Consider the following 24936-nt stretch of genomic DNA (forward strand, 5'->3'; position numbering starts at 1 on the left):
GGTCCCGTCCCCCCCTCTGGGGAAAACCCTGCAAAACCAACACCCAGCCAGAGGCATATGGAGAAGCGTCAAATTGTGGATCGGAAAGGGACCCGCCGGTCATCCAAACCAACCCGGAATCTCTCTCTCTCCCCCCCGATAATTTTTATTAATTTTCCAAATTGAAGGCCATTTCTGAAAATCGGGTTTGCAGCTCCCGTTGCGACGCAGCTAAGCAGCCGCCTGGCTTCCCTGCCCTCTTGGGGGCGCCCCGCTCCGCCCGCTAGGCCTTACTGTCAAAGTAGCTGGTGTCGTCCTCGGCTTCCAACTGGGGGATGAACTCGGCCTTCTGACGCAGGAGCCCGTTCCAGTCCAGGTTGCGGAAAAAGGGGTTCTGCTTCACTTCGTGGGCCCCTCCTGGTGGGGGGGACAGGGCAGAAGGGGGGCGTCAGGATCGGGGACCCAATGAGAAGCACCCGAGAGAGAGGGAACTTTTGATCACATGCGGTGGCAATGTAAAAAGGCGAAAAGCTTCTGGGAGACGATATATCATGAGATGAAAAAAATGTACATGAAAAAAATAGACATTTGCAGTTCAGTACTGAACCCGAAGCATGGGAAGCCCCAACCGAAAATTTATAATTTGGCAAAATATTTGGACTTTATGATCTGTATTGGTATAATTTGGAATAATGAATGTGATGTCATTGGATTGTTAAAATGGAAAACGTAATAAAAACTATTATTAAAAGAAAGAAAGAAATATACATTTGTAAAGAAAGCAGAAGCATTTTTATTGGGCATTCTTGGGAGTGATATAAAGAGAAAGGAATGTAAGCTCTTTTTATATGCAATAACGGCAGCAAGAATATTACTGGCCCAAAAATGGAAGCAAGAAGAATTGCAGAATGGAGGGTGAAATTAATGGACTATTGCAGAACTGGATAAACTAACAGGAAGGATTCGAAACTGGCGGGACCAGAAATTCATGGAAGACTGGAGTAAATTTACGGATTATTTGAAAAGTATTTGTGAAGATCAGACGACGTTTGTAGGTTTGCAAGAAGTTTTGTGAGGAGTAATATTGGAATTATTGCAAAAACGGATAAAGGGAAGGAGGATTAGTTAAGAGATTTAAAAGTAATATAAATTTAAGAAATGCATAAGAAGTGGTTAAAACGGTGGATCATCCGAGGTGCTGATGGAAGTCCAAAAAGATTGTATAAGTGATAAAGTTGTGCGGTACATTTTATAATTTATATGTTAAAATCAATAAAAATTATTTTAAAAGCCCTCTCTTCCAGCGCTTTTCCTGCCACTGGGCTAAGATAGATTGTGCCTGGCCATGGAGGTTCTCTTTTTGAGAAGCGGGAAAGCCCTGCAGTGATTGGATCGGGTAAATTTAGTCCTGCCTCCTCTCCTTCTGGTCCCCAACCAGGCGCCCACAAGCAGGACAGCAGCGACGCTCAGCAGTTGGAATTATTCAGAGTCGTTTGCTGCCTCCAGTGGAAGGCAGTTCCACAGGTTAACCGGGAGCTAATCAAAGGAGGAGGCCTTTTTTCGCCTGCCCCAAATCTCCCAGCCTCCGCCCCCTCCATTCTTCCAGCGCTGTAAGTAAATTTACGCCCCTCTCCCCATCTATTGAGAGACGGCGTGGCCTAATGGATAGAGCGCTGTCCCAGGACCCGGGTTCCAATCCTCACTCAGGGGCAGGAAGCTTGCTGGACGACCTTGCGCTCCCGTAATCTCTATCCCCACACGCAGGGTTGGTGTCAGGGTGAATTGCAGGCTGCCTCAAGCTCCCGGGGGGTTTAAAAAGGCGATAAATTATATTTTAAAAGTAAAATAAAATCCTTTACCTGTGCCCAGGCGTTCCAGAGGGCAGTGCTTCAAGAGCTGGGTGATGAGGTCCTGGGCGTCGGGAGGGAGAGCCTCGTCCCCCTCCGGCCAAATAATTTCGTCTGGAAGGAAGAAAGCGGAAGAAAAACTGCGTATGAGCATTTATTGCACCACCCCAAAACAAAACAGGGTTGGGCTCAGAGAATCGGCGAGTCGGTCGGGACCCCCAGGGGTCATTCATCCCAACCCAATCGCAGCTAAAACCCTCTTCTCCTCTGAACCATGCACTCTGGAAAGCCATGGGGCACGAGACCTGGGTTCGAATTCTTTTTTACCGGGTTGCCCCAGTAAAACTAAGAATGGAAGATGTTTGTTGCATATTTGAAGCAACGTGCCCAGGATAATTACGTTAGCAGGGTTTTAATTGTAATTTTGTTGTGAACGGGTAAAAGGGATTTAAAGCGGTTAAAACTGAACAATAGACAGGCCATTGCCTGACTTGATCTCTACATCCTATATACCCTTTTCAAAAACTCTGGCTCTTTGGGGGTTTTTAATTTTTATTGGGGTTTTGGTTTTGTTTCATTTTTACGGATTTGATATTTTATATGTGAACCGCCCTGATACATTCGGGGTATAGGGCAGTATAGAAATTAAACAAACAAACAAATATAATAAACTAATAAATATAAAAATAGATAGATAGATAGATGATAGATAGATATAGATAGATGATAGATAGATATAGATAGATAGATGATAGATAGATAGATATAGATAGATAGATGATAGATAGATAGATATAGATAGATAGATAGATAGATAGATAGATGATAGATAGGAAGGGCTTAGAGTGCTTTGGTTTCCAAACTTTTTCCAAAGAGGGCCAGATCCAATGAAGTGAAGTTGTTGATCTTTTTCAGGATTGAAGTTGTCAGGGTTTTTTTTTTTTTTTAGGGTTTCACCCCAGAAAATAAACTGCTACAGGGGCCGACCAGCGGGCCAGATTAGGCCCCTGAAACAGACTTTGGACATGTCCTGGCTTGGAGGGAAGTCCATTTGCTTTGTTTTGTTTCTGTATTGTTGTTGTTGTTGTTACTTTTGGGAAATCAGTAAAATGTTAGTTTTTCATAAAAAAATATGCCAGGACTCTCCTTCCCTCGATGGCAGATCCCTGCTTACCGGGGATTTTCTCGGGCCGCGATTCCGGGCGGTTGAGATGGATGAAGCTTGCAAGAATATTATTGGCACAAAAATGGAAGCAAGAAGAATTACCGACGAAAGAAGAATTGCGGATGAAATTAATGGACTACGCAGAATTAGATAAATTAACAGGAAGGATTTGAAACCTGCGGGACCAGAGATTCTTAGAAGACCGGAGTAAATATATGAACTATTTGAAAAGCAATTGTAACGGACAGATGACGCTAGTAGGACTGCAAGACATTCTGTAAGGAGGACTATTTGAAATATTGCAAGAAAGACTATGAGTAGAATTATTAGTTAATGATAATTAAGAGTCATAGAGAAATTAAGAACTGCAGAATAAGAGATAAAGAACGGAAAATCATCAGAGGTGGTTGACGGAAGTCAAAAATATTGTATAAGATAAGAAGTTATGTTAAATGATTGTAAATGGTTTCAAATTGGGAAAGGAGTACGACAAGGCTGTATTTTGTCTCCCTGCTTATTTAACTTATATGCAGAATTCATCATGCGAAAGGTTGGGCTGGATGAATCCCAAACTGGAATTAAGATTGCCGGAAGAAATATCAACAACCTCAGATATGCTGATGACACAACCTTGATGGCAGAAAGTGAGGAGGAATTAAAGAACCTTTTAATGAGCGTGAAAGAGGAGAGCGCAAAATATGGTCTGAAGCTCAACATCAAAAAAACGAAGATCATGGCCACTGGGCCCATCACCTCCTGGCAAATAGAAGGGGAAGAAATGGAGGCAGTGAGAGATTTTACTTTCTTGGGCTCCATGATCACTGCAGATGGTGACAGCAGCCACGAAATTAAGAGACGCCTGCTTCTTGGGTGAAAGGCGATGGCAAAACCTAGACAGCATCTTAAAAAGCAGAGACATCACCTTGCCAACAAAGGTCCGTATAGTTCAAGCTCTGGTTTTCCCAGTAGTGATGTATGGAAGTGAGAGCTGGACCATCAAGAAGGCTGATGGCCGAAGAATGGATGCTTTTGAATTCTGGTGCTGGAGGAGACTCTTGAGAGTCCCATGGACTGCAAGAAGATCCAACCTCTCCATTCGGAAGGAAATCAGCCCTGAGGGCTCACTGGAAGGACAGATCCTGAAGCTGAGGCTCCAATACTTTGGCCATGAGAAGAGAAGACTCCCTGGAAAAGACCCTGATGCTGGGAAAGATGGAGGGCACAAGGAGAAGGGGACGACGGAGGACGAGAAGGTGGGACAGTGTTCTCGAAGAGACCAGCATGAGTTTGACCAAACTGCGGGAGGCAGTGGAAGACAGGAGGTCCTAAACGACTCAACAACAACAAGAGTCATAGAGAAATTAAGAACTGCAGAATAATGGAAAATCATCAGAGGTGGTTGACGGAAGTCTAAAATATTGTATAAGAGAAGAAGTGATGTTAAACGACTGTTGGAAATGATATGTAAAAACCCCATATATATATATATATATATATATAAAGAGAGAGAGAGATGGATGAGCTTTGGGTGTCCCTCCCTTCTAGGACCCTGCGGAAATTCAGATGGCGCAAAGTTTCCTCCCTCTCCCAGCAGTTTTCCGAAGCTTGGGGGGCGATAAAAAGGGGGCAGAGAACAGACCCCATAATTGAGCTTCTCCCCCCTTGGCGGCGTCACACGCCGTGGGTCAGAAGGGGAGCTTTTGTCTGGCCCTGAAAGGATCTTTTGTTTGCGTGGCGCAGAAGAGGCAGCGCTTTGGCCGGCAGCTGCGGCGGCGGTTGACCCCGATTCCACCAGAGATGGGGGGCTCCGCTCTGCGTTCAGATGCAGAAAAGCTCAGAAAAGCCTGTCCTAAAACCCCTCTGAAAATTAAAAATACACCGCTAAGTGAAACCAGATAGACTGTCACTGACGCTGGAGGAGAAAAACTTCACACAAACTGATGCCGAAATGGCAAAGTTAATTGAAAGGCTTAAGAGACAAATAGAGATTTTCAAATGGAATTTATGTTGCATTTATGGAACCAATGAAAAGAAACGGACTTCACTTTTATTGTGAAATTAATGTTGTCTTGTCTTTTCCTCTTTTGATTTATTTCCCTTCGTATCTTTGTTATTTCTTTATTTTTTCCCTCTTTTTTGCTCCTTTATAAATTTTGCATTATCTACGTAATTTTCTTTTTCTTCGTGTGTAAAGAGATAGCATGCAATGATAGATATGTACGTCTTTAATCGATAAAGAACAACATGAAAAGAAAGAAAGAAAAGAAATGGTTTGGAGTAAGCCCTCGCAATTAACGAAATTAACTTAGAGAAGCTATAAAGATGAGGTTAAAATGAGAAGAATAGAATTTGACGTTTGATTTAAGAACGTAGTTTTACAAGCAGGGAACATTTATATGTAAAAAAAACCCCGGAAGGGGAAGTTGAAGGAAGTCACCGGAATGGGGGGGAATTCATTTCCTTAATATTTGTCATGATGTGATTGTAATAAAAATGGAACAGATAATTTAAAATCTTTTTTTAAAAAAACTTATGCTGTTCTCACAGTGGCCAACGAGATGCCCTTTAAGGAGGACTCGAACACGAGACCCGTGTCCGGCAGGGGGGGTTGGATTGGATGACCCTCGGGGTCCCAACGATATTTCAAACGGCTCACTTGGTAGAGGCTTTTGGGGGTTGGCGGAGGAACAGAAGGATATGCCCAGCTTCTGATAAGGCGGAGCGTGAGACTCGAACTCGGGGCCGCGGCTTCGAGTTCCCCTTTTGGGCCGAAAAGATGAGGGTGGGCTGGATGACCTTTGGGGTCCCCCTTCCCGAATTCCCCGATTCCCCGGGGGGGGGGGAGAAGCACCTACCGCTGATCACCTGCCCAAAGAGCTCTTCCGGGGTGTCTCCGAAAAAGGGGACGCAGCCCACCAGGAACTCGTAGAGGACGATCCCCATGGCCCACCAATCGACCGGCTTCCCATAGCCCTGGTTCAGGATCACCTCTGGGGCGATGTACTCGGGGGTCCCACACACCTGGAGGTGAGAGATTCGGGGGGCGGTCAGGGTGCCCCCTATGGGGAGGGAACCCCTATCCTGCCAACAATTGAAGGGGGTGTATCTCTCCTCGTGGGGCAGACCCCACTCTCCGTCTCCCCCCAGAGACCCAGCTCCCCAAATGTGCGTCCCGGCGCCCCGTCCAAGCTCTCCCCGGAGACCCTACTCCTCCTGGCAAACGACCCCCCAAATGTGGGTCCCAGCACCCCCCTAAGCCCTCCCCGGAGACCCTACTCCTCCTGGCAAATGACCCCCAAATGTGGGATCCGGCGCCCCCAAGCCCTCCCTGGAGCCCCTACTCCTCCTGGCAAACGACTCCCCCAAATGTGGGTCCCGGCGCCCCCCAAGCCCTCCCGGGAGACCCTACTCCTCCTGCCAAACGACCCCAAAATGTGGGTCCCAGCGCCCCCAAGCCCTCCCCGGAGACCCTACTCCTCCTGGCAAACGACCCTCAAATGTGGGTCCCGGCGCCCCCCAAGCCCTCCCAGGAGACCCTACTCCACCTGCCAAACGACCCCCAAATGTGGGTCCCGGCGCCCCCCAAGCCCTCCCAGGAGACCCTACTCCACCTGCCAAACGACCCCCAAATGTGGGTCCCGGCACCCCCCCAAGCCCTCCTGGGAGACCCTACTCCTCCTGGCAAACGACCCCCAAAATGTGGGTCCCGGCGCCCCCCAAGCCCTCCCAGGAGACCCTACTCCACCTGCCAAACGACCCCCAAATGTGGGTCCCGGCACCCCCCCAAGCCCTCCTGGGAGACCCTACTCCTCCTGGCAAACGACCCCCAAAATGTGGGTCCCAGCGCCCCCAAGCCCTCACCTGCTTGTCGACGAATTCCCGGGTGTCCTTTTCAATGTGTCCCTCGTACAAGTTGGTGGCCATGTTCATCAACCCGATTTTGGAGAGTCCGAAATCCGTCAGCTTGATGTGCCCCATGGAGGTGATGAGGAGGCTATGGGGTGAGGTGGGGGGGCAGAGGGGGGGGGAGACGGGTCTTGGTTACCGGTCAACAACCTCTCCATTCGGAAGGAAATCAGCCTGGAGTGCTCCCTGGAAGTGTGAGCCTAAACCAGGCGTCCCCAAACTCGGCCCTCCAGATGTTTTGGGACTACAACTCCCATCATGCCTAGCTAATAGGACCGGCAGTCAGGGATGATAGGAATTGTAGTCCCAAAACAGCTGGAGGGCCAAGTCTGGCCACCACTGCTCTAGATCAGGCATAGCTAAACTCGGCCCTCCAGATGTTTTGGGTCCCAGCACCCCCAAGCCCTCCCCAGAGCCCCTACTCCTCCTGGCAAACAACCCCCCCAAATGTGGGTCCCGGCGCCCCCACAAGCCCTCCCCGGAGACCCTACTCCTCCTGGCAAATGCCCCCCAAAATGTGGGTCCCAGCACCCCCCACAAGCCCTCCCCAGAGCCCCTACTCCTCCTGGCAAACGACCCCCAAATGTGGGTCCCAGCACCCCCCACAAGCCCTCCCCGGAGCCCCTACTCCTCCTGGCAAATGCCCCCCAAAATGTGGGTCCCGGCGCCCCCCCCAAGCCCATCATGCCTAGCTAATAGGACCGGTAGTTACAGGTCTTGGGACCCCGGAAGGGCTGGGAAATAAAATCCCAAAACACAATGCCCGTCATCCCTGACCCCTGGTCAAATGTCAAAATGTTTTATTCGGCTTTACGCCCATCATGAAACACAACACAACAAAACAAATCAGATAAAACAGCGGACTCGTACAAACCACAAATAGTATAACACAGTTCACAACTCACAAGGGCAGATGTTAGCCATTCATAAGAAAAGTTTAAGATTAAGATTAAAAATTTTAGGCACTACACTAAAATCAATATCTGATGTCATTATAGAAAATTCTTAAAACTGTCAATTATCAGCTAACATTCCATTCTGTCTCTTGTACGAGAGGACGGCTGTTAGGAATTTAGCAACCTGTAGGGTAATATAAGGATCCACATCTTGAAGAACCCAGGCAAGCTGTAGGTCTACTGGTTTGTCAGCCATAGGCTGGATTATGGAGTTTAGTATACTAGCACGGACTGAACTGTACAAAGTGCAGATAAAACATAACATGATGTAGAGGTTCAGATGTTTTCATTTCACAAGCACACATTGAAGAAACTTGGCCCTTAGTGAATCTATGTCTCAGCACGTTTGTTGGAAAGACATTGAACCTAGCTCTAATGAAGGCATATCGGTGAGACGCGGCCATTAGCGATGTTAAGTAGGACGGAGCGCGGTAGATAGGGGTTATGCCGAAATTTAATGGCGAACAGGCTCCACCGCCAGCTACGAAATTTTGGTATAGCTCCGCGTCATCCAGCCTTTGATTTATACACCTTTTTGCCACATTTAGATCCAGCTTGAGCAGTTCAGTGGGCGAGATCTCATAGGACAGCAATTTGGCATGGATTTTTCCTGACCACGAATTTGTGAAGTCATCCCGCCACATGCATTGAATGAGATACAGTGGTGCCCCGCAAGACGAACGCCTCGCAAGATGAAAAACCCGCAAGACGAAAGGGTTTTCCGTTTTGGAGGCGCTTCGCAAAACGAATTTCCCTATGGGCCCCCCCGCCAGCCTTCAGAAGAGGTCCAGGAAGGCCGGCGGGGGCCGAAAGGCTTTCCTCCCCACCGCCAGCATTTTAAAAGCAGTCCGGGATAGCAGGGAAGCGCTTCCCGCTATCCCGGATGGCTTTTGAAGGCAGGCGGGGGGGGGGGGGAGCAAAGACTTTTGCCCCCCGCCCGCCTTCAGAAGAGGTCCTGGACCTCTTCCGAAGGGGGGCGGGGGACAAAAGTCTTTGCTCCCCCCCCCCTGCCTTCAAAAGCCGTCCGGAGGCTTTTAAATCGCCCCGGGACAGTCCCGGGGCGATTTAAAAGCCCCCGGGAAGGCAGGCAGGGGGGACAAAGACTTTTGCCCCCCGCCCGCCTTCGGAAGAGGTCGGGGGACAGACTGTCCCCGGACCTGGTCTGAAGGCGGTTTCCATAGGAACGCATTGATTGATTTTCAATGCATTCCTATGGGAAACCGTGCTTCGCAAGACGAAAAACTCGCAAGACGAAAGAACTTGCGGAACGAATTAATTTCGTCTTGCGAGGCACCACTGTAGTGGTTCGGGAGTTTATGCCATAGGGATATCCAATAGAGCAAAACTCTCCTCCATATAACTAACTCCACTGAGGGGATCTTCATTTCTAAGCGAATGGCCGCATTGCTTACGCATGTTGGAAATTTTAGAAGTCGGCGTAACAATTGGCTTTGAAGTGAGAGGTTTGCAAGGCAGCCCATAAAGGTGCAGCATAGGCCATTGTGGCCATCACTTTGATGCTATACACTTTCAAGGCCGCAGGGATGAATAAGCCCCCCTGGTCCTCTTAGCTAGGGCTGATGGGATTTGTAGTCCCCAAATAGCCTTAGACAGACCCACACTCAGAGGGGCGACGGAAGCCCTCCTGGCGGCCGGCCCTTACTTGTCCGGCTTGAGGTCGCGGTGGACAATGCCGTAGTTGTGCAGGTACTCCAAGGCCAGGACCGTCTCGGCGAAATACATCTTGGCCATGTCCACCGGAAGGGGACCCATGTTCTTCAAGAGGGTGGCGCAGTCCCCGCCTAAGGGAGACAGAGGGGCGGTGAGAGACCCCCGGTCCGGGAACGGGGGGCAGATCCCTCCCCAATCCTGCCAGTCCCGTCCCGGGTGCTTGAACCTACGCCGGCGGTCCTGCCCAACCCGCCGCGATGCAGGAATCTCAAACTTTTGGGGGGAGGCCCTGCCCCCTTGCTTCCTTTAAGCGCACCCCTCTGCGCTATAAAAAGCCGGAATAGTGGTTGCACAACCAATAATAATAATAATAATAATAATAATAATAATTTATTATTTATACCCCAGCCACTCTGGGCGGCTTCCAAAAATATATATATTAAAATACTGTAATACATCAAACATTAAAAGCTTCCCTAAACAGGGAACCCACACAAAGGGAAGAAAATAAAATCCAAAGCACATCTGGCGCCGCTTTAATTCAAAACCCAGGTCAAACCGTTGAATTAATTTAACCTAACTCATGAACTTAATGCAACGATACCCAGTTTTTAAGTCATCAACACACACACCCCTCCTGGTAATCTCACCCCCAAATACAGCCCGCTCTGACCGGCAGAGCCTCTCCACGTCCCGGGCAAAACAATACAATAACGATATAATAATAATAATAATAAATTAAATCGCCCTGTTCCCTGTCTTATTTTAAAATCGTTCATGGCTGGATTGGAACCCAGGACCTTGGCACGTGCAAAGCAAGGGTCTTGCAACTGAGCGATGGTGGTTCCTTCTGGGAGAAGGAAAACTGTGAGCCTAAACCAGGCGTCCCCAAACTCGGCCCTCCAGATGTTTTGGGACTACAAATCCCATCATGCCTAGCTAATAGGACCGGCAGTCAGGGATGATAGGAATTGTAGTCCCAAAACAGCTGGAGGGCCAAGTCTGGCCAGCACTGCTCTAAATTCAGGCACAGGTAAACTCGGCCCTCCAGATGTTTTGGGACTACAACTCCCATCATGCCTAGCTAACAGGACCAGTGGTCAGGGATGATGGGAGTTGTAATCCCAAAACATCTGGCCTAAACCTTGCAGAATAACTTCTGGAGAGGAAAAGGCGTTTAACCCCAAGGAGGTTGGATCGCACCCGGTATGACTCTTCTTCCGGCGGCCAAGCGGGTGCTGAACGTACAATGCCACATTTTCCCGGGTCGGCGCCTGGCGCTACGACTCCCTCACCTTCGACATACTCCATGACCATGCAGAGGTGGCGCCGGGTCTCGAAGGAGCAGAACATGCTGACCACAAAGGGGTTTTCGGCGAAGGTCAGGATATCTCGCTCCACGAAGACTTGCTGGATCTGGTTGCGGAGGACCAGGTTTTGCTTGTTGATCTTCTTGATGGCAAAGCGCTGGCGGGTCTCCTTGTGGCGCACGAGGTAGACTGCCCTAGTGGGCGGAGCAGAGAGAGAGAGAGAGAGAGAGAGAGAGGTAGAAAGAGGAGGAACGGCCGGCAAAATCGAGGGAAGGGAGTTTAATGGGGCGGAGTCACTGAATCGGTGCTTTTTTCCTTAAAAAAATAAAAATATTTAGGGGTGCTCTCGTTTTGACGCAAGGAAACCACCGTTTTATCGATCAAATCGGGGGAAATAAATACAGTAAGTGGACAAAAGGAGGAAGGTTCACATCAGGCGAGCAAAAAACAGATTGTATAAATTTAATTTATATAAGACGATTAGTACACGATGGTTTTCATCTTGGTCTATTGTGTATGTTATTTCTGCATTTCAATAAAGTATTTAAACTGGACAGGGGGATTGTTTAGGCGAGACAAAACAGGGGTGGGAAGCGTTTGGCCTTCGGCAAAAACAACCCTGTGAAGTAGGCCAGGCGGGGAGAAAAAGGGACTAGATCCGAAGGCGAGTAGGGAATTGGAGCCGTTCCACGACACCCCTGCAAGGCAGCCCAGTCAGAGGCAGAGCAAGTGGCCGGAGCCGAGATTCGAACCCGGACCACGGCTCTCCCACCCAGATGACCCAGTAAAATGTCTCCAACAATATCCGGAGCAATACCCCATTATAGACACACGGTTGCGAAACGGAAAACATTACAGGGAAATAAAAAAAACCCTCACCCGTAGGCTCCGTTGCTGATCAGCTTGACGGTTTCGAAATCGCTCTCGCACGGGTTCCTGCGAGGAACGGTGGAAGGAGGGCGGCTCTGAGAGGGAGGAGAAGAGGAGGGCAAGACATTAGGATCCATTTGACGGCCTTTATATATTTAAAAATATGTGCCTGTGCATATATACAGTGGGCGCTGCGTGACGACAGCCTTACCTTTCCATGTATATAGTACAGATACATATATCTCCCCTATATAAAGGGAAAGGTAAGGCTGTCGTCACACAGCCCCCATTGTAGTGACGCATCGCCATTGTCTGAGTTTTCAGACAAATACAAATTTTAAACAAATATTCTCGTGGGTACGATAAAAATATACTTATTTTATTCTTTCAGCCCTAAACCCACAAGTCTCGGTTCACAACAAAGCATTAATATCTCTCTTATTTGCTATACCCAACCCTGGAACCGGGTCAAGACTGCCCGCCCACCTCCAAACCCGTTTAAGACAGGCTCTTCATCTCAAGGTCTTGGGTTCGAGTTCCAACTTGGGCAAAAGATCGCGGGGGGTTGGACTGGATGTCCCTTGTGGTCCCTTCCAATATTGTAGAATCCTACTGTTCTACGAATATCAGCGGGGGGAGAGGGCTGGTCTCACCTCGGAGAAGTCGCACGGGTGCTCTGATCCCGAAAGGGAGCCGCAGTCTACCTGATCGAGCTGAACAATTTCTGGAGGGAAAGAGAGAAAGAAACAGGAATGAACCCTCTGTCCCCTCCCTCAAATAAATTTCAGGGACTCTGCGAAGCAGACAGTTCCTCAGGTAAAGCACGGGATCCTCGATCGCAGGGTGGCGGGTTCGAGTTCCGCCTTGGGCCTTGGCAGGGGGTTGGACTGGATGACCCCAGGCGCCCCTTACGAAAGAGGAGAGAAATTAGAAGAAAAGGAGGAGTAAAAAACTGTTCCAGCTAAGGAGAAGACACTAAGGCAAACAAGAGGGAAAGGAAGCAGCTGATCGGTAAGCTATCGGGAGGGAGATAAGGGACGCTAGCGATAAAGGAGGCTGCCTGGGAGAAGGAGGTAAAAGCCCAGGGATCCTCAGGATTTTTGCATCGGGTAACCCCAAATTCACCATCAGATCCCATAGCATGTCCATGGCTATAGCCTGCACCCCAAAAAACCATGCACTCACTGTTTCGTGGGGCCGCAATGGCGCAGAAACGTGGTTACAAAGCACGGATCCATATGGATCCTCAGGATTTTTGCCTTGGGCTACCCCAAACTCAGGGATGCGGGTGGCGCTGTGGGTTAAACCACAGAGCCTAGGACTTGCCGATCAGAAGGACGGCGGTTTGAATCCCCGCAATGACGGGGTGAGCTCCCGTTGCTTGGTCCCAGCTCCTGCCCACCTAGCAGTTGGAAAGCATGCCAGTGCAAGTAGATAAATAGGTACCACTCCGGCGGGAAGGTAAACGGTGTTTCCGTGCGCTGCTCTGGTTCACCAGAAGCGGCTTATTCCTGCTGGCCACATGACCCGGAAGCTGTACGCCGACTCCCTCGGCCAGTAAAGCGAGATGAGCGCCGCAACCCCAGAGTCGGCACGACTGGACCTAATGGTCAGGGGTCCCTTTACCTTTACTTTACCCCAAACTTACATGTCTTTGGCCACAGCATGAACCACAAAATTCCTACATCCACTATTTCGTTCAGAATATATTTTTTTTCTTGTTTCCCTCCTCTAAAAACTTTGTGAATCTTATGGTCAAGTGCAGAAAATGCAGCACATCTTTTGCCATGTGCCAACGGCTTGAGATACCTATTTGGTCCATCAATAGCAGGCATGGCCAAACTCGGCCCTCCAGATGTTTTGGGACTACAACTCCCATCATCCCTAGCTAGTGGTCAGGGATGATGGGAGATGTAGTCCCAAAACATCTGGAGGGCCGAGTTTGCCTATGCCTGATATAGCATCTATTCAACACAAAAAACAGTGGCAATTTGTTGTGGACAAAGGACAACTGGACATAGAAAGAGCCCCATTACCTTGAGGAGCTGAGGGCCGCATCAAACCGAAATCCGGCCCTGGATAGTTCCCACCTGACCCCCCGCCTTCCACCTGAAAATCGGGGTCCCCGTCCTCACCCTCCAGAGGATCTTTGGCCAGTCCCAGCTGGCTGATGATATATCTTGGAATATCGGTCTTGATCCCCTGGCCGACTTTGGCGTGTCCTTCGGCGGCTTCCAAGAGGTGGTAGAACTCTTCCGGGTCGAATTCCTGCCAAAAGAGGAGGAGAGGGAAGAAGGGAAGGAGGAAGGGAGAGAAAGATGATCAGGGGGTTTGGGCTGGGGGTTCATCAGTATGCGGATGATACCCAGCTCTACCTCTCTTTCAAATCAGAACCAGTGAAGGTCCTGTGTGAGTGTCTGGAGGCGGCTGGAGGATGGATGGCGGCTAACAGATTGAGGTTGAATCCTGACAAGACAGAAGGACTGTTTCTGGGGGACAGAGGGTGGGCAGGTGTGGGGGACTCCCTGGTCCTGAATGGGGTGACTGTGCCCCCGAAGGACCAGGTGCGCAGCCTGGGAGTCATTTTGGACTCACCGCTGTCCATGGAGGCACAGGTCAAATCTGTGTCCAGGGCAGCTCCATCTGGGACGCAGGATGAGACCCTCCCTGCCCGCAGACTGTCTGGCCAGAGTGGTGCATGCTCTGGTTATCTCCCGCTTGAACTACTGCCATGCGCTCTACGTGGGGCTCCCTTTGAAGGTGACCCGGAAACTGCAACTAATCCAGAATGTGGCAGCCAGACTGGGGACTGGGAGTGGAGACCACATAACACTGGTCCTGAAAGACCTACACTGGCTCCCAGGACGTTTCCGGGCACAATTCAAAGTGTTGGTGCTGACCTTGAAAGCCCTAAATGACCCAGTAGACCTGAAGGAGCGTCTCCATCCCGGACACCGGGGTCCCTCTCCCGAGGGCCTTCCGGCAGTTCCCTCCCTGCGAGAAGCGAGGTTACAGGGAACCAGGCAGAGGGCCTTCTCGGTAGTGGCACCCATCCTGTGGAACGCCCGCCCTTCAAATGTCAAAGAGATAAACAACTATCTGCTTTTTAGAAGACATCTGAAGGCAGCCCTGTTTAGGGAAGTTTTTAATGCTTAATGCTGTATTGTGTTTTTAATATTGTATTCGGTTGGGAGCCACTCAGAGTGGCTGGGGAAACCCAGCCAGATGGGCGGGGTATAAATATTATTATTATTATTATTATTATTATTATTATTATTATTATTATTATTATAATATAAAGAGAGGAAGAAGGGTTTGGTTCCGTTTAAAGGTGCATTTTCAGCTGCAATTCTTTGCACACCCGAGAGTCAAGCATAGCGGTCAACGTTCTGTGCAACGTTCCGCGTCCCCATCTGTGCAAAATGTGCACCACACGCAAGGGAGAAGCGAGGAGGAGGGAGGAGGGGAAAAAGCGCGCGCCCTTCGATTGACGGCCGGCCGCGGGTTCGAGCGACTCTACCTTACCAGGCACTCCAGCAGCCGAGCCGGACGGGAGATGATGATGAGGAATTTCCGGACCAGCTGTTCCACAAAGCGTAGCTCTTCGCTCTCCGAGCGCTCCTGGGCCTGGAGGAGAAGGACCAGAGGGAGAACCAGACCTCAGCAGCCGCCATTTTTAAAATCACGTTTACCAAAAAAAACCCACAGTTGCGTTTATTTTGGCCTCTCGCCGCTTTTAATTCCCCCCGAGTCGTTTTCCCAATAAACCTCGCCAAACTCTCGCTTTGTCCTCCTTCCTGACGAGTTATTCGTTTCGTTCATTTATGCTGTTTCTACCCAACCTTTCCCTTCCAAGGACTGGAATGTTATTATTATTGTTAATAATAATAATAATGAAATTTGCAAGCAGCCCTCTGTCAGTAGATTTCGGGGCGTCTTGCAGCGTAGGAACCCAAGGCTCCAACTCGTCTAGGTTTGTTTTAATAATAATAATAATAATAATAATAATAAATTTGTATTTATACCCCGCCCTTCCCAGTTCAAAAACTAGGCTCAGAGCAGCTGACAACAAATTTAAAACACTTAATTATAAAAGCAGTAGAAAAACATGAACAACAATAAAATTCAAAAATAAAAAATCAAATTAGGGGAAATAAGCATTAGAATTTTGAATTAACTTTGTAATGAATGATCTTAGAATTTTGTACTATTTTATTGTTGTTAGCCGCCCTGAGCCCGACTTCGGCTGGGGAGGGCGGGATATAAATAAAATTTATTATTATTATTAGAGAGGTTTTTTGGGGGGTTCCGCTCTGCCTGCGATTCCTGGGTTGGGATGGATGAGCGCTGAGGGTCCCACTCACGTCTCGGAGCATCTTCTCCAGCTTCTCCTGCAGCTCCGCGAAGTAGCGGGAGGTGACGAGGGCCCCCCGCGACTTGGAGAGGCAGTCGCGCGCCAACTCGATGATCTGGTGGTGGATAAAGCCCAGGACGCCGTCGGCCAGCGGCAAAGTGTTGCTGGGCGATAAGTTGGCAATCGTCTCCGCCAGGCGCTCCTCCATCTGCGCTGTGGCCTGGGGTGGGGTGGGGACAGGACAAGGTGGGTGGGACACCCTCCGAAACAGAGTGGGGCCAGGAAGAGAGAGACCTACCCCACTTCCCCGGCCGAGATCCGAGTTCGAATCACGGGATTACGGGACGGCGCTTTTACTGACCTTTGGAAACCTCTCCTTGTAGACGTGATTCATCATCACTATCTCGTTGTCGAACGTCCCGCTCGTCCGGCCGGGGCTGCGGAGAACGGGGTGGAGAAAGGAGGCTGAAAAATTGACAAAAAGCCCCCCCAACCCCACCCGAAATCTCGGCCGCAAACCCTCCAGCCTTCTCTTTCGCAAAATTCTTTTTTATTCCTTTTCCCAAATGAATTCAATACAATTCATCGCAATCGGGTTTCCCACCCTCTCGCGGAGAACGGAACGTCATGGATGAAACCATCGTAATAAAATCATTAATGACTCAGAATTACTCAAAACTAATAAGAAAACACAGATCATTTGAAAAGTATCTGCGATGACCAGACGACGTTTGTAGGTCTGCAAGAAGCTCTGTGGGGAATAATATTAGAAATATTGCAAAAATTAAGAAGGAGATGGGATAGGTTAAAAATATAAAGGCAATATTAAGTTAGGAAATGCGTAAGAAGTGAATAAGACGGAGGATTATCATAGGAGCTGATGGAAGTCCAATGAGAATGTATTTGTGATAAATTGTGTGGTATGTTTTATAATTTTGTATTTAAAAACCAACATATATATATATATATATACTAATAAGAAAACATGCAGTTCAAATTGCTTCCCATTGTTTTCGCCGGAACGGCTTCGTGAGAAGCAGCTGGTTAACGGGAGCAAAGGAAGGAAGAAGACACGGCACAAAAGGAAAAGGGACGCGGCTGGAGGAGGAAAAGCAGCCGCCGCTCGTTTTTAGCTACAGATCTGGGATAATTTCAGGAAGAGAACAGCAATGGTGATGATCATGATAGTAATAAAAGATGATAAAGTTACAAAGGGCGCAGACTCTTGCACGGCCTCTGAACTTGCGTCTCCTCCCCTATAGCCCTTCGCCGCTCACTCCATTCCTATACACACACACACACAATTTATTGATTTTATAATAACCCCTCCCCAAAAATCAAATAATCACATTCAAAAATTTAAAGCATAAATCTGGATTGACTTCCCTCCCCTCCCCTTCCTGGTTCCATTATTTTACACTTAATTCACGCATGTCCTTAATCTCTTATATTCTCAACTTCAGCCCTCCAGATGTTTTGGGACTACAGTTCCCATCATCCCTGACCCCTGGTCCTGCTAGCAAGGAATCATGGGAGTTGTAGGCCAAAAGGGACGAACGTCGAGGAAGCCTGTTCTTAACCTACAACGTTGCAAACCTTACACCGCTCACTCCATTCCAGCCGCCCCCCCAAAAACCGGAGCCCGCAGTTCGGAAGCATCTCCTACCTGAGACTCCGGGATCGGGGCCGGAAGTAGGGCGAGCGCCGCCCGTCCTCGGCCGCCACGCTCTCGGTGCTGCGGAAATGTTTGGAGAGGAAATGGAGTTCGTCGGGAGTGGGCTGGTAAGGGAGTTGGTGGAGGCGCTCCTGCGAGGAGGAGGAGGAGGACTAGAGAGAGAGAGAGAGAGAGAGAGAGAGAGAGAGAGAAAGAGAAGGCCAAGCGTCAGGAGGAGGAGGCGGGCGATGAGATCAGGGGCACCCATGGGTGCTCAGCCACCCACACGGAAAATCTGAATCGCCGTCCTCGGGATGGAGGAGCGAGCGGAAAGACTGAGAACGGGGAGGGCAGAGGAAAAAGCGATAGGAGAGCCTACGGAGGAGGGTGAGGACTAGAACCTGCGGCTTTGAGTCGCAAGAGGGGAGACGGCGACTCAAACCCCCCCCCACACACTTACCGAGACGGTGGAGCTGGGCGTGTTGGTGCCATAGCCGGAGGAGGGCAAGGAAGCCAGAGACCATCTTCGGCCGTCAGCCCTGGAAAGGGAAGAAGGAGAGCAGTCGAGTGAGGGGTTTCAGAAAAGCTTTTTCATTCAACGGGAAGAGAAACTGATCCGAATAAAAGCAAAGAGGGGGGGGGAACAAAACTGGGAAACGAAAAAAGGAGAAGAAGCAAACAAAGAAAAATAAAGGACTTCCGATTTTCTGCCTTGTCACATAAAAGAAAGGATTCGAAACATTCGCTCAATAATAATAATTTTATTATTTGCACCCCACCCACAGGACTGGGTTTCCCCAGCCACCCCGACCTAACTGATCTACTTTGTTAGGAAATCCCGAAATAGATCAATTCATTTTCCCTTCTATGCAAAAAGCGCAAGAGGGGTTCTCTCGTTTTCAGTTTCTCTCTAATCCAGAGTATCAACTCCAATAACTCCAGCCGCCGTTCCTCCATGATTAAATGATAGGAACTCCTTCCATCTTGGAGGCGCGGGATCTATAAAGTTCCATTTCCGGAGTGGCTGGCGACGAAACCAAAGGGCGAATAAAGTGGTTTTGGAAACGCCAATCACCTGTCGGTCCGAGGAGCATGGCTGGGCCAGGAATTGGTGGCGCGTCATCCGGAAAAAGAGAAATTTGGGGAGAGGAAGACAGAGAGAGAGAGAGAGGGAGGGAGAGAGAGAGAGGCGGCTGAGAGTCAAAAGGCGAGACTTCAAAACGGAAACAAGATACCTTTTTTCGAAGACCCTCCCTTCCCAAATTTGGGATACGCCTTTGCATTTAGCAGAAGGGATTTTGCCGAGTCACGAGGGACCCCCAAAGTCCATCCATCCCAACCCGGCAAAAGAACCGATGAAGGCAACGCCCGGAAAGCTTGGAATCTCCCCAAGTTTGGAATCTCCCAATGCGTGAAATAGTGGCAGAAAAGGGAAAGGGGGAGAGAGAGAGAGCAAAGGTGCTGCTTGGGGGAAGGATGGTTCAGTGGTTAGAGCAGCCGAAAGACCCCCCAGGCTCAGGCTGGGACTGGGGAAAGGCTCCCCCAGTTTCTCCCTCCCCAAACCCATTTGTTCTGCCGCCTGCCGCCCTGCAGACTCGCTTCGGCCAACGCCAGCCCTGGCGGGCGGGACTCCTACCTGCGGGCAAAGGGGAAGCTGGCCGACGTGCCAGAGGAGAAGTTTCGGGGGCTGTCGAGGGGGCTGCTGCTGCTGGCTGCAAAGGGGAAAAAACAAACCGTCCTTAGCTGCGCTTGCTCGGGGTTGGGATAGATGACCACAGGGGTGCCCTTCCAGCTCTAAAACTCCTCATAAGGTGATAGAAGCTCCTGGGAGTTTTAAACAGAGGCCTGCTCTCAGGAATCTATTTTTCTGCCATTTTTAAATTTATACTTTTCGGATTTATACACAAAACTGGGACGTCCTATTCCACACCCTTAAACATTTCTCCGCTGAAAACAGAGAGATCCTTTTCTGTCTCTCCAGTTCTGTTTGTAAGAGATGCATCCTGCTTCTTTCGTTCTGTTTCTTCTTGTTTAAAACTTTTGTGTGTGTGTTGATTTTCAATCAAGAAAGATTAATTTCTAAAAAATGATATGTGAAGCATAACGCAATTAAATTTGGCGCTCCTAGAATCATAGAGTTGTTAGAGACCCCAAGGGCCATCGAGTCCAACCCCCTGCCAAGCAGGAAACCCCACCAGAGCACTCCTGACTTATGGTTGTCAAGCCTCTGCTTCAAGACCTCCAAAGAAGGAGATTCCACCACACTCCTTGGCAGCAAATTCCACTGTCAAACAGCTCTTACTGTCAGGAAGTTCTTCCTCATGTTTAGGTGGAATCTTCTTTCTTGTAGTTTGGATCCATTGCTCCGTGTCCGCTTCTCTGGAGCAGCAGAAAACAACCTTTCTCCCTCCTCTATGTGACATCCTTTTATATATTTTTAAACATGGCTATCATATCACCCCTTAACCTCCTCTTCTCCAGGCTAAACATGCCCAGCTCCCTTAGCCGTTCCTCATAAGGCATCGTTTCCAGGCCTTTGACCATTTTGGTTGCCCTCCTCTGGACACGTTCCAGTTTGTCAGTGTCCTTCTTGAACTGTGGTGCCCAGAACTGGACACAGTACTCCAGGTGAGGTCTGACCAGAGCAGAATACAGTGGCACTATTACTTCCCTTGATCTAGATGCTATACTCCTATTGGTGCAGCCCAGAATTGCATTGGCTTTTTTTCCTGCGACAGGGATAATGTTGCTGATGGATTGGATAAATAAACAGAATATTGGGGGGGGGGCTAGGAAGAGCCCTAGGGTGCCCCCGCTTTCTGCACCCAGCTTACCTGTCGTCACTGAGAGCGGGGAGAGGGGGCGGGAGAGGGTGGGCGATGGGGTTCCCACCACCAAACTTTTCCGGTTGCTCCGTCGACAGCTGGAAGCAAAGACATGTGAGGGTTAATTGCAAGGGTTATTTCAGGGGGGAAATCCCACCCCCAGAGAGGCAGCTGTCAGCACCCTTCACAGATATTATAATAATAATAATAATAATAATAATAATAATAATAATAATAATGGAACCTCCAGCTGCACAGGCAGTCTACACAGATTCCTAGCTTTCGGCTGGAATTTGTAAATTTCAACCCCCTATTCCACTGCCCGTAAGTCGCAGGGCGGTTCTCAGCAAAGTTCCAAAATAACATCACAAGATACCGTATTTTTTGCTGTATAAGACTCACTTTTTCCCTCCTAAAAAGTAAGGGGAAATGTGTGTGCGTCTTATGGAGCGAATGCAGGCTGCGCAGCTATCCCAGAAGCCAGAACAGCAAGAGGGATTGCTGCTTTCGCTGCGCAGCGATCCCTCTTGCTGTTCTGGCTCCTGAGATTCAGAATATTTTTCCCCCTTGTTTTCCTCCAAAAACTAGGTGCGTCTTGTGGTCTGGTGCGTCTTATAGAGCGAAAAATACGGTACATTTTAATCATTATTCAAAAGGGCGTTTTATTTGGAGCTGTCAAGGTATCCAGGCACATCTGTGTCCAAGCCACATAAAATAATTAAAGCAACTGGCAATTAATTAAATGTGTGAACCGCCCTATACCCGTAGGTCCCGGGGTCTTTCACATCCGAGAACATCTCTGTCCGAGATAATGAAAATAATCCAAACAACGGGCAGTGCTAATGTCTGCAAACTCGTGGAAAAGTACACTCCCCGACTAAAGACCCTGCCTGCAAATATAAAAATCAAAATTAACACCTAATGTTGAAAAGCAATTCACGACGGCAGCTTTCAACAGTCCAACAGTGGCCGCCTGGAGCTACGATTGAGATTAGAATCGAAGTCTCCCTGCAGGGAATTACATTGCCTGTAAATAATTCTGTGGCTTTTTTAATATATACAGTGGTACCTTGGTTCTCAAACACTTTGGTTCCCAAACGCCTTAGCTCCCAAACGCCTTGGTTCTCAAACGTTGTTGGCTGTTGCTTCTGGGACGCCTGTGCCAATCAGAAGCCGCGCCTTGGTTTCCGGACATTTCGTAAGTCAAATGGACTAAAAAGCTAAAAGACCCCTGACCATGAGGTCCAGTCGTGGACGACTCTGGGGTTGCGGCGCTCATCTCGCTTTATTGGCCGAGGGAGCCGGCGTACAGCTTCTGGGTCATGTGACCAGCAGGACTAAGCCGCTTCTGACGAACCAGAGCAGCACATGGAAACACCGTTTACCTTCCCGCCGGAGCGGTACCTATTTATCTACTTGCACTTTGATGTGCTTTCAAACTGCTAGGTGGGCAGGAGCAGGGACTGAGCAGCGGGAGCTCACCCCGTCGTAGGGATTCGAACCGCCGACCTTCTGATCGGCAAGTCCTAGGCTCTGTGGTTTAACCCACAGTGCCACCCGCGTCCCTAAAGGTAAAGGGACCCCTGACCATTAGGTCCAGTCGTGGCCGACTCTGGGGTTGCGACGCTCATCTCGCTTTATTGGCCGAGGGAGCCGGCGTCCAGCATTCAGGTCATGTGGCCAGCATGACCAAGCCGCTTCTGGTGAACCATAGCAGCGCACGGAAACACCGTTTACCTTCCTGCCGGAGTGGACCCTATTTATCTACTTGCACTTTGACGTGCTTTCGAACTGCTAGGTGGGCAGGAGCAGGGACCAAGCAACGGGAGCTCACCCAGTCATTGCGGGGATTCGAACCGCCGACCTTATGATCGGCAAGCCCTAGGCTCAGTGGTTTAACCCACAGCTAGACTAGAACAGAACAAACGGACTAGAACCCCAACACCCTAACTTTCTGCAAGATGCCCGTCTCTGGCGCGAGAAACACGCGCTCTAACCACTGAGCAACACAGCCCCTTCCCGACATTTGGAGGAAGGCGAAAAGAGGGAAGATCAAATCGGCTCCGTTGCACAGAGCACAGCAGCTGCCAGGGCCGTTTTTCGTCAGCCGCGCAAACAGGAAACGGAGGCTCTTCCTCTACGGATCTTGGCCTCTCACACACACAAGCGGATCCCAGTTGCTTCGGGGACAAAAGCAGCAACCATTGCCAAATGCACAGGCTGGCCCTGGCACTTCTGCTCTCGAGGGTTGCCAACTTACCGAGCCCATGTTTCCAAAGCACGGTTTTGCTGCCTCCCACCCCACACCCTGCTCCTCAATCGCGTTCATCGGCTGAGGAAATTAATAATAATAATAATAATAATAATAATAATAATAATAATAATAAATTTTATTTATATCCCGCCCTCCCCAGCCGAAGCCGGGCTCAGGGCGGCTAACAACACCAAAATAGTGTGACATTATAAAAACATTATAAAAATTAATTAAAATCAAGATTGATGGCAGCCATAAAGTTTTGTAAAGGTTGCCAGAGGAGGGAGTCAGGCTGCGCCCTAACCAAAGGCCTGGCGGAACAGCTCTGTCTTGCAGGCCCTACGGAAAGATGTCAAGTCCTGCAGGGCCCTTGTCTCTTGTGACAGAGCATTCCACCAGGTTGGAGCCGCAGCCGAAAAGGCCCTGGCTCTAGTTGAGGCCAGCCTAACCTCTCTGTGGCCTGGGACCTTCAAGGTGTTTTTGTTTGAAGACCGTAGGTTCCTCTGTGGGGCATACCAGGAGATTAAGGGTGTTGGTTCTGCGCCTCCTCATTCTTAATCCGCACAACGGCCTGCCAGGTAGACCAGGCTGAGAAGAGGCAGCGGCTGGTTTCCGAGGGGCGTGTGGGGATTTGAACTCGGCTCTTTCCCAGTTCAAAAAAAGCATCACTGCCTCCGAGCTTGGAGAGCTAGCAGCCCCTGAGAACAGCCCCCTCCTCGCTCCCAATTGCAGGATTTGCCGATTAATCGATCGCCAATTTATTCCCTTTCAGTTCCATTTACGGACAGCCTCAATTTCACAGCAGAGGAATAAAAAAACAGGCTCCGCTTGTTCAAAACGAGAATGGCGATTTCCAAAACACTTCCCTATAGAACGAAAACCAACCTCACATCTCAAAGCCAACGTTAAGCTGCGCCTTTCAAGAAAAAGAATACCGGGAATTGCAGTTTATCCCTCACGCCACTACAATTCCCAGCACCCTGAAACTAAAGTTCCCAGGGCGTTCTTTTTGGGGGAAGCTGAGTGCTTTAAAAGTATGCTGTGTATGGAGACTTAGCCAAAAAAAGAGGAGGGGAGGGGAGTTTGGCAGTTTAAATTTCTCACAGAGGGGTGTGTAAAAGAAAGAAGGAATTAAGGGGCAGAGGCCCGGCTGCAAAGAGAGCGAGCACAGCCACCTCTTCCGCTTGTGGCGCAGAGACGCTTCGCTTGTGAAAGGATCCGCCGCCGATTCAAAACCAAAAAGGAAGTTCCCAGTCGCTGCAAAACGGAGCCAGACAACGCGTCAGAGGCTCAGGCCCCAAAACCTTTAGATTTATCTTATTTTAGAACAATACGATCCGGATCCTAGAACCTTTGACCCAGGTGTAAGTCCCAACAGAACGCCATTGGGCTTACTTTGGAGAGGAGATGTTTGGGGCAGAGGCTGAACTCAGAGGTGGAAGCAGCAACCCCAAAGCCCCAAGGGGAACAGAGGCAAATTTTTAAAACGCAGCGAGTTTTCTATATGGCAGAGATGGGAAAAGAACAGTTCAAAGGGTTGGTGCTGACCTTGAAAGCCCTAAACGTCCCAGTAGACCTGAAGGAGCGTCTCCACCCCGGACACCGGGGTCCATCTCCCAAGGGCCTTCTGTGGTTCCCTCCCTGCGAGAAGTGAGGTTGCAGGCAACCAGGCAGAGGGCCTTCTCGGTGGTGGCGCCCGCCCTGTGGAACTCCCTCCCACCAGATGTCAAGGAGATAAAGAACTATATGACTTTTAGGAGACATCTGAAGGCAGCCCTGTTTAGGGAAGCTTTTTAATGACTGATGTTATCCTGCGTTTTTAATATTCTGTTGGGAACCGCCCAGAGTGGCTGGGGAAACCCAGCCAGATGGGCGGAGTGTAAATAAAAAGCTTATTATTATTACTACCATTATTATTATTTCACCTGGATGAAGGTGGGAGTATCTTAAAAGCATTAGAAACTCGGATAAATGGCTCCTTAAACCAGGGTTCTGGTTGCCAAAGTGGAACGCCTCCTTGCCATTTGTGGGCCGGATTTGTGGGTCGCTATTTTTCAATACGGTTTCTGAAATCCATTCCGACGGCACGGATAAAATAGAAGGGATGGAATTCTACAGGACCTGGAGGTATTAGTGTGCAAAAAC

The 24936-nt window shown here is 49.3% G+C and overlaps 1 protein-coding gene across 8 annotated transcripts in view; it reads right to left on the minus strand.

Annotated features, from left to right (window-relative positions):
* Positions 1 to 24936, minus strand: part of MAST3 (microtubule associated serine/threonine kinase 3) — a 59363-nt gene that overhangs the window by 13426 nt on the left and 21001 nt on the right. For 4 of the 8 annotated variants that reach the window (XM_081895374.1, XM_081895370.1, XM_081895371.1 and 1 more), the window contains 17 exons: positions 20547 to 20635; positions 19349 to 19424; positions 18788 to 18808; positions 18173 to 18251; positions 17725 to 17885; positions 16420 to 16495; positions 16069 to 16278; positions 15230 to 15331; positions 13840 to 13972; positions 12358 to 12428; positions 11714 to 11799; positions 10820 to 11028; positions 9517 to 9655; positions 6853 to 6985; positions 5847 to 6012; positions 1839 to 1940; positions 274 to 396 (listed from right to left, as the gene is read on the minus strand). In XM_081895374.1, coding sequence (XP_081751500.1) covers positions 274 to 396; positions 1839 to 1940; positions 5847 to 6012; positions 6853 to 6985; positions 9517 to 9655; positions 10820 to 11028; positions 11714 to 11799; positions 12358 to 12428; positions 13840 to 13972; positions 15230 to 15331; positions 16069 to 16278; positions 16420 to 16495; positions 17725 to 17885; positions 18173 to 18251; positions 18788 to 18808; positions 19349 to 19424; positions 20547 to 20635 — 1976 coding nt within the window. The remainder of the gene's footprint in view (positions 1 to 273; positions 397 to 1838; positions 1941 to 5846; positions 6013 to 6852; positions 6986 to 9516; positions 9656 to 10819; positions 11029 to 11713; positions 11800 to 12357; positions 12429 to 13839; positions 13973 to 15229; positions 15332 to 16068; positions 16279 to 16419; positions 16496 to 17724; positions 17886 to 18172; positions 18252 to 18787; positions 18809 to 19348; positions 19425 to 20546; positions 20636 to 24936) is intronic. The other 4 variants (XM_081895376.1, XM_081895372.1, XM_081895373.1 and 1 more) reach the window with 1 other exon arrangement.

Source organism: Podarcis melisellensis (assembly GCF_964234715.1).
Source record: "Podarcis melisellensis genome assembly, chromosome: 18".
Classification (NCBI taxonomy): Eukaryota; Metazoa; Chordata; class Lepidosauria; order Squamata; family Lacertidae; genus Podarcis; species Podarcis melisellensis.